The 19,489-nt window shown below is 40.8% G+C and overlaps 1 protein-coding gene across 9 annotated transcripts in view; it reads left to right on the top strand.

The window, feature by feature from the left end:
* The window catches only part of Rbcn-3B (WD repeat-containing protein Rbcn-3B), a 95,554-nt gene that overhangs the window by 12,301 nt on the left and 63,764 nt on the right, over positions 1-19,489 (top strand). For 6 of the 9 annotated variants that reach the window (XM_045736975.2, XM_069326314.1, XM_045736973.2 and 3 more), the window contains exons 4-10: positions 552-630; positions 2,302-2,470; positions 2,729-2,919; positions 3,058-3,203; positions 5,129-5,152; positions 13,758-13,848; positions 15,876-15,968. In XM_045736975.2, coding sequence (XP_045592931.2) covers positions 552-630; positions 2,302-2,470; positions 2,729-2,919; positions 3,058-3,203; positions 5,129-5,152; positions 13,758-13,848; positions 15,876-15,968 — 793 coding nt within the window. The remainder of the gene's footprint in view (positions 1-551; positions 631-2,301; positions 2,471-2,728; positions 2,920-3,057; positions 3,204-5,128; positions 5,153-13,757; positions 13,849-15,875; positions 15,969-19,489) is intronic. The other 3 variants (XM_069326313.1, XM_069326316.1, XM_045736974.2) reach the window with 1 other exon arrangement.

Below are 19,489 nucleotides of genomic sequence, written 5' to 3'. Positions count from 1 at the left end.
CTTCTAAAGGTTCAATCCATATCCTGAAGAAAAGCAGGATATGGATTGAACCAGTGTCCTTAGTAACCCCAGTGCATTGTGATTTCATTGTGTATTCAATCTAGGCCTGAGCACTACTTGAGCAGTGAGCTCCATGTGTTGCTGTGGAGGCAAAGATGTGTGTGGGATTTGATAGCAATGATATATGTGTACATATAAATTTGTGTGCTATGAAATTAGTGCCATTTGGTGTTGGCCAGGGTTACTATAGCTGGCTGGTTAAGGCAGGAAGTGAACTGTTTGGTGGAGGCTTAGTTTTGTGGCCACTTAGGATTAAAATGAGAGTTTGTAAGTAGCTTTCATTTTATATTCAATTCCCATCTGTCAGTCAAATTGAACAGGATTGATCTTATGCCTAGTGACATTCTAGCACCTTCGGTGACCTTGCCGGGACCATTTACATATGTTTACATACATATGTACTGTACAGTATTTAAAAATGTAGATAAGTGTGTTATTTTCTTCCAACCTTTACTATGTAATGAATAGATTGACAATGCTTTCTTTAACAGAGAGATGTGTACGTGGGATTTAAGAGATGGAAGGTCTGTTGAAGTCCTCAGGTCAGCCAATGTTCACTCCTCCATGACAGTAAGTGATGTAGGATGTTACCTGGCATTTTACCAGTTTGATAAATGGTGACCCATATGGTTGAAGTGATTCTCTAATTAATGGGAACCTTACATGTGCACATTTTTCTATCATAGGTTAAGGTTATGGTTCTTACAGGAGTGGCTATCATTTTACTACAACATATACAATGGGTTACACAGTACCTATGATGTTCTCTCACGCACATTGATGTGTGCGTGAGAGAACATCTGCTAGAAGGGGATGTGCACATTAGTAGAGTTACGGTGGTGGATACAGAAGATTTTTTGCAAAATTAATATACGTACAGTACGTATATGGAGACGTGGTTGATCACTTTAAATACAGTACCCAAGCTGTGTGATTTAGAGTTGAATAAATTTGGGAAAGAATGTGATTGGTGCAATGAAAATCCTGGTTAAGTAGAGCAAAAATAAAGAGTTGTAGCTAGAGGGTTACATGATGAATTTATAGTGCTTGTAATAATAATAATAATACTTACAGAGGAACCTCGGGTGACGAGCGGCTCCATCTACAAGCGAGCCACTCGCAGAAAATTTGTCTAGACTGACAAGCTTCCACTTGGTTAACGAGAAAATCATCTGGTGCTTCCTAGCGTTCCTGCTGGTTCTTGCAAATTCTCAGATGCCTCCAACGATACAATTCAACAAATTTGTTTTTAAAAGATGCTGATGAAGCTGGGATGTAAAGGGGTGACTGCTGTAATGTTGCAAACCATTGAATTTTTTTAAATCAGAATACAAATGGAAAAAAATTGAAAAAAATAAAAAGAAATGTCAAAAGGTTTGTTCAGTGTATGTCAGGTAGCCTGCTCCATTTTGTATAAAATAAAAAAAAAATAAAAAATAAAAAAAAATGAAAAAAAGAACAATGTCAAAAAGGTTTGTTCAGTGTTGGTAGACTGCTCCATTTTCTATGAATGAAAAAATAACAAAATTAAAAAAAAAAAATTGAAAAAAGCCCAAATGTCAAAAAGTTTTTTTTCAATATATGTCAGGTAGGCTGCTCCATTTTCTATAAAAAAAAATCGAATATCATATTGATGTTTTTCGGTGGTGGAACAGATTAATTTTATTTCCAGTATTTTAAATGGGGAAATTCGTTTCACAAGACAAGTGTTTCACATGACAAGCTCGGTGCCGGAATGGATTAAATTCGTTAACTAAGGCTCCTCTGTAATAATAATGTTTATTCAGATACATCCATTCAAAATGAGTTACAAACAGAATGTTGGATTTCTAGATAGAGCTGTTACATACTATGCCTAAAGCCACTAATACGCACAGCATTTTGGGCAAGAAACGTGTACTCTATCTTGATGTACAGATGTGAGATGCTGGTGTGACGTGTGTAGACACCTGTGACCTGTATTAATGTATAAAGATAACACTTGTATTTACAAGACAACTGGAAGATGTTTATCCGGTTAACCTATAACTTATCATAGATCTATTAGTTGTATTGTGTTCAATGTTATAAATTCCATACTCAGAGGTAATATGGAAAGATTTAATTTCCGATTACTAATGGAAATGCAGCCAGAAATGGTCAACTGTCGTTATCTACTCCTAATTAGAATTAGTAAATAGAATATCCACCAAATTTAGATCTGTATTTAGTCCTGACTAATGCAATATGTTCTTCTTTTAGGCTTACCAGATGCTGAATGTGAGTGATGTACGGTTGTTTTGTGTTGGCAACTACCCTGAGATTCTTGTATACGACCCCCACACCTTGGATATCCTTTTCTCCCTGGCTGCTCGTATCCAACCTGATTGGATATCTGCGCTTCACATCTTACGACCCCCAAGAAGAAATGGTAAGATGCTTGAGAGCCTTATGAGTATGGAGTTGGCTTACTGCTTTATAGACTCATTGAATGCATAGATTATTATTATTTCTGGGGCAGCATTCCAGTAGTTTCCTGACGCTATCTCACTAAGATTGTTCCTAGCTTTTCAGGACAGACTGAAACATTATCAGTTTAATTAAATTTTATGTGTGTGGTTGTTATGTAACTTATTCTCCGCAGATAATATAAGAGTTGTCGCATAGTCATTCCGTTTTGTGCACACAGATGAAGTTGTGTTAGGGGTGACAACCGGTGGCTGGGTCAAAGTGTGGACTGTTAGTGAGAGGGAGGTGCGGCCTCATGAGGCCATATATGAACATGAGGCTAAAATGATCCATTCGTTGAATGCTTTATGCCTAGTCTGCTGCACGTACAATCAACGCACCGTCCTTGTCGTCTCGCAGGATGACTGGCAGGTTAGTTGTTATTGGTTATTTTATCATGCAAAATTATGCTCATATATATATTTGTTGAATCTGTCACTTCTTTACAAAATAACTAGTTATAAATTTTCATTTATGTTTTGTTTACAGTGTTATGCCCTTTTATTCCAGATATACGATGCTGGAGATTTCTCTCAGTTGTGTCGTGTTGGTGTGACTGCTGGGGAGAGATGGATGGGTGGGGACTTCCTAGCTGCTGATCGCGTCATAGTCTGGACTGACACAGGTCGAGCATACATTTACAAGCTACCCACGAAGTAAGTAATACAATATACAATTTAGCAACCTTGAAAAGCATTGGTATGGTATCCAGTTATACAATTTACCGCATAAATCAGAGTTTGATGCAGCTTTATATAATGTTGCTTAGTCCTCATATGTCACCAGAAAATGAAAAGAATGAAGCAATTGTCAAAATCTTGAGATAGTGTTGTAATGACCAGAGGCAGTCTGCAAGAGGTCGTTCGTGGGGGTCACTCTCCTGGGTGTTGGCTCAAATGATGAGCCATGTTTTATTTAGTTATAACATAACCCAGTTAATAGTTTAATATACAGTAGGTATTATTTTGGATATCAATCTCTTTGATATATTATTATGACTCTTAAGATGTAATGTTAATTAAGAAGTATCATGAAATGATTGGATAGCATAGGAAAAAGTTGACCAAACCACACACTAGAAAAGGAAGGAACGACGACGTTTCGGGCCGTCCTGGACCATTCTCAAGTCGATTGTCATTCTCAAGACAATTGACTTGAGAATGGTCCAGGATGGACCGAAACGTCGTCGTCCCTTCATTTTCTAGTGTGTGGTCTGGTCAACATATTTCAGCAATGTTATTGTGACTCATCATCTCCATAGGAACAAAGCTACTACATAAATTTTGCAGATAGTTGAGGGTGTATTAGAAGTGATATTAGATTGTGTAGCAAGGTTAAGGTAATGCATTAATTTAAGATATGGTACATTAACCATTACATTAACGACATACCACATTAACCATATCAATGGTTAATGTGGTATGTCAGGTATGACTTGATCCCAAACATATGGTTCTTCAAACACAGCATGTATAGAGATAGTAAATATAAAGTAATGGGTTCTCTGTATGTATAGCATGTATATGTAAAGATGAATGTATACAATGCAGATACATAACAAGTATTACTTTTGTCAAGCTGTTTTTCACTTCCTGCATGTCATTACATACACATTGTTCTTCTGTACTTGTACTTTCACACACATGTGCATACTGTATATACTGCTATGTGTATATTGTTCAGAAAATCATAATAACTAGCCTTTATTTCTGAGTTATCACATTCGGTTGTTTCCTAAAGGTAGGCATCGTTCATAAAGACCAGTATCATGTACGGTCGGACAAACCTACCTTCCGGCACTGGAGCCATTGACAACTTTTCAAAAGTCCCTGTGGGGGACTTTTCTCCCCCTGGGACCATTTTTTGTCATACAAAATACAATGTAGGATTTTTAATTAATTATGCTATTTAGGGGTTGATACAACCGAATGATTCTGCTCCGGTGGGTACATTTCATACTGACTCAAAGCTTTATCGTTGATTATTGACATAATTACTCAATATAGCAATACCAAATCTAACTTTGAAAAAATGTGGAAAAAAAATAAAGTTATGAGGGAAGCACTTGGCACTGATTTTGTTGTGATAGTTTCATAACTTAAAATGTTAAGTTTATAAAGGAATACTTGCTGTTTAGAATAACATCCTGTTCAAACACCTCTTAAATAAATACCATCTGTGACAATCAAAACTTGGCTGTTCAATGCTTGTCATAGTTTGAAGGATATAAACATATTGTCCAATCTCGCTTTTCACAGTTGTAGTGAGGTAAATACTTTATTTTTTGTCAAAATTTATCCAAAAATACAGGGTGTTGGAAAAGAAATGTAACCCAAGTCAGTGCACATTTGTTAGTAAATTTTTTATCGCTGATGTAGCTTTCAACATGGAATATTCTTTCTTGAAATGTTAGCTGCTTTTTTTAGCTTAAAAGTTCTTGAAACTGAAAGAAAAACAATGGAGTTACATTAGTAAATAAATTATCTGTGGGCTGTGTTTCTTTTTGAATATCCTGTATATATGATTAAAATATGCATGCACATTCTTAAGTGATAGCTAACTCACACATCACCTTTTACAGGTTATTGAAGGGCAAGGCAGTTAGGTCAGTAACCCCACTACACATCATTCAGTTTCGTAATGGATGGAGTGTTTCCTCTTACTCTATTGTTTTTCTACGCACCGCTGTGCACCGTCAGTTGGCCTGTGCTGTAGCTCTCGTGTGTGTCGAGCTTATTGTCAACATATTCATTCAGTTGTTCTATGTACAATCTTGAGTCTGCTCATATCTAAGCCTTTGACCATGTTATATTCTAAGTATTGATTGTAAAGCTATCTCTTTGACTGTAAGATGTGGCCTGTGGAATACAACCAGCAGTCTTTTCTGAATGTAGCTCTGTCAGGGATCGATAATTCTAAGCAACTAGACGCTAAAAAGCCTTAAATAATGTACTGTCTTTCACGGATTCCTTTACTAGGTATTATAATATTTATCCAGAAAAGTATTGCTGGTAATACTGTATTTTGAAGGCACCGTAAATGAAGGGGGATCAGTTTGAACAGTACAGCTGTAAGCTTCCCACATCCAGGCTATCACATCATGCTCTCTTGTTCTTTATATTTACTGTGTACTGGTTCTATATTCTCAGACTGTAGCCTCTTATGTCTGTACTTGCGTCTTTATTCTCTTATTGTATGCCTGTCTGTCTCAGCTCGTGCCATTTGCGCTCTGCTATCATTCACTTAACCTTTAAACAGCTCTCCAAATTAATAGTCGTACATTGTGGTGTGCATGACAATTATAATCCATAAGATCGCATCAACGTAATACTGTATTGTAATTGCCGATTCAAGCACAGGAAGCAGTCGCAGATAACTATTGAGGCGTTTCAAGGTTAATTGTGCCTTCCTTGTATTCTGTTAAGCTGTGCATTGCTTCTGGTTCATACACTACAGGTTCATTTCAACCTCTCAATATTGTTACACTAATGCTTACTGTGCTAATGCCTTTTGCTATTTTTATAACACATAATCGTGCTGTTATTTCCTACATGGTGCCCTTTTCTATTGACCCCCTATTCAGGAAGCATACAGTCACCTCATACATTCCATGATTTTTGTTGTTGTTATTATTATTATTATTATTATTATTATTATTATTATTATTATTATTATTATTATTATTATATCATGACTTACTGGATAGTTACACTGGTCTTTACTTGCAATAGGATTGATAATGATGTTTTCGGCCTTCTTTTTTAAATGTTGATCTGAGAGAGATCTCAAATTGTGCCGTCTATCGTGTTGGGTATTAGTTGCTTTTTCCCTGTAAACAAACACTGAAGCATGAAGGATATGTCGGGTTGTGTAGGCTTACATTGCATTTGTGTCGTCGTTGGTTTCCCAGTAGAAAGCCACGGAGGCATTCTGTTAACTTTTTGAAACGTCTTGATGCCTCTGAACATTGATGTTAGCATTAATACCTGCCAACACTTTACCTAATATTGTAGTTTAATTTCAGCTGTAATGTGTAGTTATAAGCAAACGTCTAGTTGATGAGATAATAAACAAAGGATTCCAAATGTTAGAAATTCTCAAGTGGCAGTAGATTATGTCGTGTGGTAGAATATGTCCGGCAAAGACAATTAGTATACTAGAGTATTGCACATCGGGGGGAACAATTAGTGAAGGAGAGTACATCAGGGGAAGACAATTAGCGAAGGAGAATACATCAGGGGAAGACAATTAGCGAAGGAGAGTACATCAGGGGAAGACAATTAGCGAAGGAGAGTACATCAGGGGAAGACAATTAGCGAAGGAGAGTACATCAGGGGAAGACAATTAGCGAAGGAGAGTACATCAGGGGAAGACAATTAGCGAAGGAGAGTACATCAGGGGAAGACAATTAGTGTAGGAGAATACATCAGGGGAAGACAATTAGTGTAGGAGAGTATGGCAGAACAAGACAATTAGTGTGAAAGTCAGTCAGGGGGGGAATGTGAGGGCTGAAGATGCTGGCGGGAGCTGTGAAAGTGATGCTGGTAATTCTATTGATACGTGAATAAGCTACTTGTGTTGCAATTGAGTACAGTACTAGTGAAGAGTTTTCCATTCTAATGTGTATGAAGCGTATTAGAAGCTGGGTAAGGAAAACAGTCAATAAATGCTTGCCTGCGATAGACAGTTGAACAATCTGAAGTTCTGTGAAAATTTCTGAAGTGTTTAATGTTAAAGTTGGATTATTTGTCCTGTGCATTATTTAGCGGTATACAGTATACAGTGTAGTACAGTACAGTACTTTCCAATTATGTCAGAGCTAATCTCTTTGTTTTATCTATTGTTTGCTATATATATTGTTTTATGTTTTTGTATTGGTTAGGTATTATTACTGCAGTTTTTGTCTAATATAAAAATAAGAATTTTATAGAATTGCCTCCAAAACAAGGTCTTGAATAGTTAAAAGAAAAAAAAAATATAGAACGGGCTGTGCTATCAGTGGAGCTAATTTAATGATGCAGAAGCCTGCAGTTATTTTATTCAAGATGCATATATCAAGAGTTTTGCAGATGTATTGACAGATTGGTATATATTAAGACCCCAATTTGAACTGTAGTACTGTATCACGTGACTTGGGGAAACTACTACGATGGAATCTGTGATCTTTATACCTCAGTTAATTCATACACTTGGTCTGTGTGTCCTTATTAACATTAATTGCTACTAGTCTTAATCATTTCCCTCCATTAACTGTCTCAGGGCATTAAGAAAGTTTTTTCCTGGGCGAGCCCCAGAGGCTCCCTGAAGCTATCCGAACTGATATGTGCTATATTAGTTTGGGGTCATCAGCCATAGGAGTCACCGGGAGCCACGAGCCAGAACCTGGCCCCCCAAAGAGAGGCGCAGGGAGCAATGGCATATGAGCACTCTACATTTGAAGTATGCCATATTCCACCATCGACCGGGGTGGGCACCCAGAAAGATAGGCGAACCAAAACAAACAACAAACCAGTAAAATTGTGATCTACAGCCAGAAAGAGCAAAGAAACTCCTGCTGAAATAAAATAAAATAAAATAAAATAAAATAATAGAAACTAATAAAAACTAGCAACCCTGCGTGCAACAAGTACTTGCTCGATAGAAGTACTTGCAACAAGTACTTCCCTGCTTGTGCTCAATAGCGTATCCTCCCTCCCCACAAGGTTAGGTGGCCTCGACCACCCACCACCTCAGTTCTCATCCTGATGTGCTGCGGTCATTCGGTCATCTCTGGCCTCAAGTTCCTGTTCTGGATTTTGCCCTGTGTGGCTGTACCAGCTGTATGTGTGGTGTGGTGATGTGGTGTTCTTGTACTTGGAGCTGCATAGGCCAAGAGTACCCTTCCCTGGGTGCCCCATTAGTACTACACTTGTGTGTCAGGGTTATCTTCTCTGTCCATTCAGGATTTGCTCTCTGTTTGAAGGCTTGGTCACTTGACATCATCTTCGCCCTTGAGGTAAGTTGGGTGTCAGGTGATTTCCGACTTGCCCCGGGTAGGATGTGTTATTGTTTGGTGGGGGGACACACTGCAGCTGGTGTAGTCTGCTTATCACCTATGCGATGGCAGACATTTCTCTCTGGTTGCTTGTTTGCTTGGGGTGTGGTTTTGGGGGTTTGTTCTTTTGTCAATTTTGGGCATTTTCCCTTTGTATATGGAGGTCTGCTTTGGTGCTTATTAGGCTTGTCTAGGTTGTGGTGGCTATCCTCCTCCATTGCCCCCAATGTTTCACCACTACTACAACTGGTAGTCGGTTTGCTTGCTTCCAAACACGGGGGAATATATCGGCTTAGTTGGCCCCACTGCCTAGGCTTCTCGTAGGGCTAACGTACCCTGTGGACCTTGGAAAAACCCCATGGGCTGAGTTGGTAACATGGATTCGTCCGAGTCCACTCTGACCTCGTGCGAAGTTGATGGTTGTTCGTTGTCCCTGCCTCAGGGGTGACAATCACACCTTCTGCCTCTGCCATGCTGCCTATTGGGTCGGTGACATCTACGACCCAGAGTCTTGCAGGACGTGTTCCCTGCTTGTGCTTCTGTTTACCCATTCTTCATCTGTGGATGAGAGGATTCAGGCTGCAGTGGCATTGCAAGCTCACTTTTTTGTCTTTCAACGTGCCAGGTTGGTTGTCTTGTTGGAGGCCCCAGGGCTGCCCCGATTGGGTTTTAGAAACCAGGATTTGGGGGTGTTGGTCACTTCAACCTTGGTGCTGTCCACGCCCCTGCTTCCTTCCCAGGTGGGCGTGTCTTGTTCTGCTTCCCTTCCCCCCCCCCCCCCCAATGCTTCTGGCTCCTAAACTAAACATCTGAGGGATTCGGAGTCCGGGCAGGGTTTAGATTGGGATGATGCTCGGGTGGCTTCGGATACTACCCCTTCTGATACAGGTGCGGAGGTAGTTGAGCCTGTTCTTCCCGCCGAGGCTTCCGGTTCGTCCCAGCCACCTTTCTTCTCGGAAGCTTTTCCCTTGGACTCTGCCTTTTCTTCAGGAGTGGTGGGTGTGGAAAAGGGCTCTGCCCCAGGGCCTCTGTTGGGGGTTCCCGGGGCTTGGAAGAGTCCGCTTGGAGCGCTTGGGTTCCTTTTGACCTTGCTTGGGCCCTTGTGGCTTCTGGGCAGGGATTGTTGCTGCAGGGGAAAGGCATTTTCGTACCCTCCGTCCCTGTATGAATTTGAATTAGGCGCGGCTTCCCTCTGGGTTCGTTTCCTTGGGGTTCCTTGGATTGGTCCTTCCGGAGGTTTCATTCTTCTCGGATTTTCCCTGGAGAGGCCCTTGGTGCATACCTCCTGTGAGACCCGATTTATGCCTCGCTGTTGAATCCAGCTTCTTTTGAGTTCGGTTCTTCCTCCCTGTATTGGGTGCATTATGAGGTTCGAGTCTTCCTGGCTGGCAGACTGCCCCTTTTTCTATCTCGGAGTTTGGCGTGGCCTTTGTCATACCCGTACGCTTAAGTGGTGGGAGGTTTCTTCTGTGTTACAGGTCTTCTGGGGGGGAGGGGGGCTCGCTCGAGTTCCTCAATGAGTGCGTCTTCGCTCCTGCGCTTCCTCGTCATGTGAGTCTGGTGCAATTGCATGCTCAGGTTCCCACTCTTTTGGCTGCTTTGGCGGCAGAAGGCCTCAGGACTCGTAGTCATTTGGCTTCGGTCTTGCACCTTTTCAGTCTTCTGGAGCTATCTTCAGATTAGCTTTCGGAAGATGTTGAGGTGTTGAGTGAGGGTTCATCAGCTAGGGTCCTGGTCTTGGCTGCCGAGGTGTTGTCTGCCTTGCTTAAGCTGTTTGCACCGATCCTTCGGGAGGCAGTTTCAGTTTCAATGTTTTTCTCCTCTCACCTCACATGTTGGTAAGCCATGCTGGTTCTTTCTTTGGATTCGGCTTGGGCCGTGACTCTGCAGTCTTCTTCTCCATTCTGTCCTCTATTGTTTCCAGAGGATGTTGTGGCTCAGTTTCTGTCGGCAGCTTCGGCTAGCTGACGTCCTATTTTGGACTTTTTGGTATTACAGGGGTGCCGTTCTCATTCCTCCCGGTTTGGTCGTGCCAGGATTCATGCCTCGGTGGGTCGAGGTAGTCCTTTGGTGCCAGTGGTTGCATTTGTGGGTTCCCCCAAAGCCTTCATCATCTGGTCGGGGCTGTGTATGCTCTGTGAGTCGCTCGGCTTCTCTGGGTTCGTGATGTGACCAGTGCTCACCAGTGCGGCCAGGGGTGCTGTGGGCGGTCCTTCCGTTGGGCTCACAGCATGGTGCAGGAGTTTGCGGTGGTGTGACATTTGCTGCGCCAGATTTGGCTTCCTCGGGGCTCTTTGATCTGGCTCCATTCAAACTGCTTCCCTGTGGTTCATTGTCTCAATTGTGGAGAGTCTCTTCGGTCCATGGCTCTTCTTTGGTTCGGGGCTGGTCACTTCGGGTAGCTCTTCTGCCGAGTTCTCGGGGCTTAGCTCTCCGTGCTTTTCACATTCAATGCTGAGCTAAATCAGGTTTGGTCCTTTATAGTTCCCCTAATCAAGGTTGCACTGTCCAGTATTGTCTGACCTTTACTTCATTTTGAGTGAATTCAGTGTGTTCCGAGTCTAATAGGAATGCATTCCTTGAATAAATTGAGTGCCTCCTGTATATAGAATGCAAATGCAATTAGACAGTCACAACTGCTTTATCTCTCTTGCTATCTCTGTTGCTTCAGTTCTCAGGTGTGGCACAAGGAATAGTTTTTGGTGTTGGATATGTTTCAAATTGTTGAAAATAATTTGTGTAAGTGTTGTAAATGTGTACAGTATTTCTTATGTTAACAATTTACATTACACATGTACATTTTCTCAATGCACATTACTCAGTATTGTATTGTATGAGCATTATACATTATACAATACCTCTCATTCAGTCTAATGAGAACTTTGAAGCATTTGCCTTGTTTTTGTTATTCAACATTCAAACTATTGACTTGCTTTGCAGTTTTGTTTTGTTTTCCTGCTATTGGCTTACATTTCTATGATTTGCTGCATTTGTTGATATTAATACATGTTTGGTTAAGACTGCGTATACTCCAATACCTTCTTGTCAGGCTGAAATTCTGCTTTCTTCGTAGTCACAAATAATCAAGACTAAATTAAGCCAACAAATTATTTTGCCATAATTTGTAGAAATATATTTTGTGCTATGGAATAAATAATATTCCACGTCCTGTTTGTTGAAGATATTAAGTAATGAGTTGTTGATTTTGTTCTTGTAAATGAACAGTAGATTGCTCATGTTGCAATCTGATAAAATAGCTCACTGTTATTTGGTTGAGATGCATTATAAGCAACTGGAGTGAGTTAGGGTTAGCTTCAACAATGAGGACATTTGCTATTGTTATCAATAGACCTCCTTGTTTGTCCAGATTGACTATTGATGCTAAGGGACTTCTAAGGGACTAAGACTAATCCCTGCAGTCTTTACTAGTATTCTCTTTAAGTGTCAGGATAGATATTAATAAATATTTATGCTCTCTTAGCACTTGCTAACTTAAATGTGTTTCAGGGGACACTCTGAAAATCATAAATTTCTTAGCAAACTGTGTTCCTAGCCACACATGCACACCCACCCACAACTAACCATACACCTAGCCCATCCACACCCACCTACTACCAACCATACATCCACCCTAGTAACATCTAGTGTGGTAGTGGCTGGATTTAGGGTTTCATCCTTCCTCCTTCCCTTGTCGTGAGGCACCCATCAAGGTAGGAGAGAAATATTTTATGGAAAAAAAAAAAGGGTGAAAGATACTTGAAGCAATGCCCACCATTTTATACTACTGCTGACGGCTACCGTCTGCTTAGACTGGTCAGTACAGCTACAGCCTCACATTTTGCAGGGTCATTACAGGCCCAGTGGTCCAAGTGGTTGGATACAATTCCTTCACTCCATCCTCCTATCCCAGCTCCTTGTCTTCATATCCTTTCCATGTGCTGTATCATCATAGTGGGTTCCTACATTTGTCGTTCAATCCCCTGGGCACCATTCTTTTACTCTGTTCTCGTATCCTTTTCAAGGGCTAGTCATTCTAGCTTATTGCATTCCCTGATAATTACAGTACCTTAGCTTACACCTACCAGCATCTTGACGTTAATACCGTCACATTAACAAATTGTAATAGTGGTATTTAAGTCATTATTTGAGTAAAGTGTAAAGGTACCTCCACAGAAAATATCACAAACACATTTGTACCGAGTAAAGCAATATACTGTATTTTCTTACTATTACTATTATTATTATTATTGTTATTATTATATATATTATGATAATATTCTAATAGTCTTAGCCTGAATTTGCTTGTAGGAAAGGATATAAATGTATATGTATTTTGTAGTATAGAGTTATGTAACATAATCCAATATCATATACAGGTATTGGCCAAAAGTTTTGTAGATCATGCATGTTCTTTCTTGTAAAAATTATAGATAGTTTTTAGTGACTTTAGAAGATTTGTCCATTTTTGCCTGACTTGTGCCTCAAATTATCACTGACAAAATAATTACATTTGTTTATTTTATAATTGATACTTGCAATTTAAGTGTTTGTAATGAAGGTATTGGTGTATATGTTGGAAATTTCACTGAGGATTATAGCATTAGTAATATTTTGCAAATGTGTGTTATTATGTGATGTTCATTCTGGGTGTGTCAAGTGTATGACTATTACAAATGTTCAACATTTTGCACATAATGGTACTATATATGTGGGGTACAGCATCCAGTTCCTAGAGACCTGTAAATACAATTAAATATCCTGACATCATCTTACATTCCTCATGCATTGCTCTTAAAATTAACTTAATTACATATTACATTCCATGTACAAGTCTCGTGACTACATCTTATATTCCACATACAAGATTCTAGACTACATCTTACAGTCCATGTACAAGCCTCGTGACTACTGTACATCTTACGTTCCACATACAAGGTTCTTGACCACATCTAACATTCCATTTAAAAGGCTCTTGTCTACATCTTACGTACCATGTTCTAGGCCTTTTCTCCCTATTGATACATATGATTCTGAATAAAGAAAGTAGGAGCAATCAATTTAGCAGCTTGGTTACAGCATATTATACTTATATTAAGAGTACCTGTTATGCATATTATACAGAATTGATCATTATGTCATCTATGATGTCCCTGTTGAATATTATTTTTCCTCTCAGCTGTATTGTTGATAGTCGAGCATTTCACAACAAACAAGTTGAAGGGGACAATCCTGTTATGTACGGTATCGTCCAGCCGCACAACGAAGAGGTATGTAGGTGAAATATGAATATCAGCTTCCAAGGCTTGGTATTCTCTGATAATTAAGCTGTGTTTTTCTTAATTTGGATATGTAGTCTATGCCAGTTTTTCATATTGTGACAATATGACTACTTAAAGTAAATTATCTTTGTAAAATTGTAGTTACCATGACCCTTGAAGCCATTATTGTCAAGTGTCAGTGTAATGGTAACCTTCAATTTTCTTTGTTGATCAATCGCTGAATTTTATCTTGCCTACTACTGTGAGCATTGTTCCTCTGCATAGTATTTTTCAAATTAAATTCTTGGAGGTTATTGTTAAACTGTTTACTTCTTTAAAATATATTTTGTACAGAAAAAGATTGGGAGAGGATCTGTTTGTCTTGATGCACGGTAATGTTAATAACTTGGAGCGAAGCATTGTATTCATCAGTTGAAGCTGTGTGTTCTGATAGTTGTTTTTAGAGCATTATAATTAAGGAAACTGCACAACTGAGGGAGCCGGTCGGCCGAGCGGACAGCACGCTGGACTTGTGATCCTGTGGTCCTGGGTTCGATCCCAGGCGCCGGTGAGAAACAATGGGCAGAGTTTCTTTCACCCTATGCCCCTGTTACCTAGCAGTAAAATAGGTACCTTGGGTGTTAGTCAGCTGTCACGGGCTGCTTCCTGGGGGTGGAGGCCTGGTCGAAGACCGGGCCGCTGGGACACTAAAAAAAAAAGCCCCGAAATCATCTCAAGATAACCTGAAGATAACCATACAAGGCGGCTCCTATTGCCCCATAATGAAGCAGCTTCTAATTATATCCACCCTAACCTTTTTCATATATGTCAAACTTATGCTTGAAACAACACAGCAGTCTCACTTTTATTGTGAGGTCTGTTATATATTTATACTAGTGTGTTCTATGCAGAAAGTAAATGAAAATGTAGTACAGTATTTTGAAACATCAGAAACTAATAAACTGAATTTCTCAGTTGGGTGAAACAACCAAAGATACTTAAAGCCATGGTCTATGACGGCAAGAAAACATACAGTATAAAGAGTTAGAACTCAATAATCAAATGATTGTTCTAGTATTTTTGATGGGGTAACCTTGTAGCACAATTTTCATTTTATGTAATTTATTCTCATTGAACAATATCAATAGCGTTGTGATAGTTATTTGTCCTTCCACAAATCCAGCCTGAATCTGATGAAATTTGGGTTCTAATTCATCTCTCATAAGCGAACATACGAGTCATAAATGCTCATACTCCGCCTATGTAAAGCAGAAACAAGAAACAAATAACACTTAGTGGGCTAGCCAGAGGCTTAGGGCCCATGCAGGAATATACCTACAAAAAAAATACAAATGAAAAAATAAAAAAAAATCATGCAGAGGAGTAGTAGCGTGTGTCTTCCATTTCAGTTGCACATTTGTCTTTATACTGTCTATGCTCAGTAATCCAAATCATATGAGGCCCACCCCATTCTAGTTAGCCAAATTTCTTACCAGGATTGTCCAAAACTGAACACATTTTAAAATGTTTGTACCACAAACTGATTGCTCCCACTACTTCCCTGCACATTCCCATAGTTTATTTGCTTAGTCTTGCTGTTTATCTGGTTACTCCCACCGTTTACTTGAAAATGATGCATGCAAATTCATTCAGGTTACTGGAATTGGGATTACTGACCTCTTATAGGTATTTGTTTTAGATAAACATTTACATATTATTGGGTAATTTGACCAGACCACACACTAGAAGGTGAAGGGACAACGACGTTTCGGTCCGTCCTGGACCATTCTCAAGTCGATATGACTTGAGAATGGTCCAGGACGGACCGAAACGTAGTCCCTTCACCTTCTAGTGTGTGGTCTGGTCAAATTACTTTAGCCACGTTATTGTGACTCATCGCCTGAATATTATTGGGTAAAAACTTAGATCCACCCAAATAAAAGACTACTAAATTTGCATTATAATAATGATTAAGTTGTGCATGGTGCAAAGTTTGTGAAGGATTGGTTAAACTAACTCTTCACTTTACCTTGCAGCATTTAGTCAATGCTCCAGCATGGCAGTTTATGATGATTCCATTGGAGAGTGGAGCAGAGAAGCTGCTGCTGCGGGGAGATTGTGAAGGTCAGGTTAGTGCTGTGACGATGTTATTGTTCTATTGGGAGATTGTACAGGCCAGGTTAATGTTCTACAGGGAGACTGTGCAGGCCAGGTTAATGTTCTATAGGGAGACTGTGCAGGCCAGGTTAATGTTCTACAGGGAGACTGTACAGGCCAGGTTAATGTTCTACAGGGAGACTGTACAGGCCAGGTTAATGTTCTACAGGGAGACTGTACAGGCCAGGTTAATGGTCTACAGGGAGACTGTGCGGGCCAGGTTAATGTTCTATAGGGAGACTGTGCAGGCCAGGTTAATGTTCTACAGGGAGACTGTACAGGCCAGGTTAATGTTCTACAGGGAGACTGTACAGGCCAGGTTAACACTTTCGCGCTCTCGGCGAAGGTCACTCAGCCAACCGTATGTGCGCACGGCGTTTTTATCGCTTAAGCGTAAAAACAAAAATGTGTATACTCTTTTTACTTTTCTGACCTTAGTTTTCATGCTACGTATTTCATTTTGATACCAACGTGTTCGCAATAAAATTCTCTAGAAGAACATCAGTAAAAAAAGTCACGAAAGCTATAGAGATACCAGCATGAAATAAATAACTACGAAGATGAGTCGCCGTGAGCGCTCAACAGCAACAAAATGTTTTTACTCTTGGGATTATTATCACCTCTACAATTGTCCTACAGCCTTAATTTTGGTATCAATGGACTCCCAATAAAATTCCCAACACGGTGATATGAATATAATCGTAGAATAATGGTCCCGGCCCACCCGCAAGAGTGTGGGAAGTGGGCACACTGTTACCCGGTAATGGTGACCGGACGACACACGCGCGAAACGTTGCTTTGAAAGTTTATACTTATTTCACTGTTCTGATATTATTATTGTATGTATGTCATTCATTTTTGTGGCAATGTTTTCGCAATAGAATGTTCTATGAGCTAAATTATACTACACAAACTTGGACCAAATAGGTGTACTTACCAAGGGAAGGCTGGTTGTGGAACAGTAAGTTGAGCATTTGTTCTTCACTCCACCTTCTTCAGGTTCTTCATTCCTGAAGTTGCTCAACAGATGGTTTGTAGGTGGAGTGAAGCTGTTGCGGGTGGTTACTTCTTCACCACCCAATACACCTTTTTCCGGTGGTAATTGGTGTAGCAGGGAACAACACAGAGTGCAACACCACAGGTCTTGCATCCATAGTTCGTGTCCTTCCTTTTACCGGACCGTGCGCATGCATGACACTTGAGACGTTTTGGCAGTCTGTAAATTTCATGTTTCAGTTTGTAGTTCATGCGATTTTCTGAATCAACAATAGGGCCAGGTCTTTTCGCTGGAGGTGTAACAGGAGTTGCAGGAGAGTCAGATTCATCTGACAAAACAGTTTCGTCAACTGGCAGTGTGGCAGACATGTCGGGTTCAGATTCGTTGTCTGTTTCATCTTGAGGTGGTGTAGTGAACAAAGGCCGCCTCACACCAGATGGTCCGGGAGTTGGCATGGCGTCAGCATTGGCAGGAGCTGTGTCATCATTTATGTCTGGAGCGTGCCGCAAGTGTTGAGATGATGATGTTGTTTTAGGCCACTCCTCTGTGTCCCAGTGCAATAGGGCCCAGATTGCCACTTCGTGGAACTGTAGCAATGTTAGCTTTTTTCGATCAGTTGTGTTGTATTTGTACAAAACATAGGCATTATGCAATGCCATTTGCAGGAAATAAAAGGTAATCTTTTTGGTCCACTTGTGAGTTTTCCTGGTAAAATGGTAATATTTAACCATTTGATCGAAGTGGTCCACACCTTTCATGAACTTATTGTACTCGCAAATTGCAGTCGGTTTGTTCACTGTTACCTGTTGTATTCCACTTGTTCCGTCTCGGTTGCGAATTCGCTTCCTTCGCTGAACTCGCTGAGTGTCTGCATTGTGGATGTTGGTAATGATTGAAACCACTCGCTTGTCTTTCCACAGGAGAATGAAGGTGTTATCTTTGCGGCGGTATACTGTGGTATCCAGTGGAAGTTTACCCTTGGCTAGAGCTTGCAATACCTTTGGGGCACCACGTAGCATTCTAATTGTGCCACATGTGTACACCCCACGTTCTCTCAATGTTTCTGTCAGGGTAACCGAGTTGTAGTAATTATCCATGTACAAATGGTAACCCTGGTTCACTAAAGGCTGCATCAACCCCGTTACTGTATCCACTATCGTCTTACCAATACCTGAGTATACGTCAAAGTCATATATGTATCCAGAGACAGATTCAGCAAGCATATAAAGTTTCACACCATACTTGTCTGGTTTGTTTGGATTGTACACTTTGAAGGATAGTCGGCCTCGCCATGCCATTGTACCCTCATCCAAACACAACTCTTTCTTGGGGATGTAAACTTGAGCAAACCTCTCTTTCAAGTAATCCATCACTGGTCTCACTTTTATCAACTTATCACGATTGTTCACGGGCACTGCATTGGTATTGAATGTGTGGAAAAACTGGTTTATATGCTGGAATCGTCTGGACGGCATGAACAAGCTGAAGAAACGAGCATGCCATGGCTTTGCTGTTTGCCAATACATCCTCATAGCTGGGAGCCTAATTATGCCCATCAATATGAACAGTCCTAGGAATCGCGCCATTTCACTCACCTTCACTGGGGTCCAAATATCTGATACATTTTCATTGGCCATCCGGAATAACTGCGAGGCGTACAAATTTGTTTCAACGGTAAAGAACTCAAGGAGGGCACGCGTGATGAACAATTGAATATAAGCCAGTGCACTAGTAGGCTTGGGAATTTTCAGTCCAGGATCTCCAGTAAAATCATCAACAACTGGAGAAGTATTGCTACGACTCCAGCCCTCACCAGCCCCAGCCTGCCGAGTACGTACTGTACGTGTACGCCTTTCAGCAGGCTCGAATGAATCCTCATCACTTTCCTCATCACTTATACTTTCAGAATCACTTGGCGCAATTTGTCGTGTGTTCCTACGACGAGTAACATGTCTGGTAGCTACTTTTCTAGGTAGCCTAGATGCACCACGTGTGCGCCGAGATGGAGGAGGAGGAGGGGGTCGCGGTGCCTCCTCTTCCTCGGTGAGGGCCTCAGTCTCCTCATCACTCGTTGCCGTATCATTCCCTCTAGCTCTAGGTACACTATAATCGTTGTGGGTTCCAAAATCTTCCTCCAATACCTCTACATCACTTTCAGCTTCTGATAAATCCTCCACAAGGCCTGGAATTTTCGTTGGTGTGAGCTTCACTCCGCTCCACTTCTTAAAAATTTGGGTTATTTTGTCCACTCTCGATGACCTGGAGGCTTCCTTGGGCGTAGAAGTGCTTGGGCCTTGACCTGGATCCATTTTTGATGAAGTAATTGGGTATAATCCACACGGAAACGGGTAAAAATGCTCGAGTTTGGCGTGCGAGGGGAGCGTGATCGACTCACGACACGTGACACGAAAACAATAGGCCCGTCACGTGACCGGGTAGGCCAACGCGCCAGGCGGCCTAGTGGTGAGAAAGAGAACTTCATGGCGCGTCGTTTGA

This window comes from Procambarus clarkii, chromosome 18, assembly GCF_040958095.1.
Source record: "Procambarus clarkii isolate CNS0578487 chromosome 18, FALCON_Pclarkii_2.0, whole genome shotgun sequence".
Lineage (NCBI taxonomy): Eukaryota > Metazoa > Arthropoda > Malacostraca > Decapoda > Cambaridae > Procambarus > Procambarus clarkii.
Note: the sequence above shows the minus strand (reverse complement) of the source record. Positions and strands in the feature narration are given on the sequence as shown.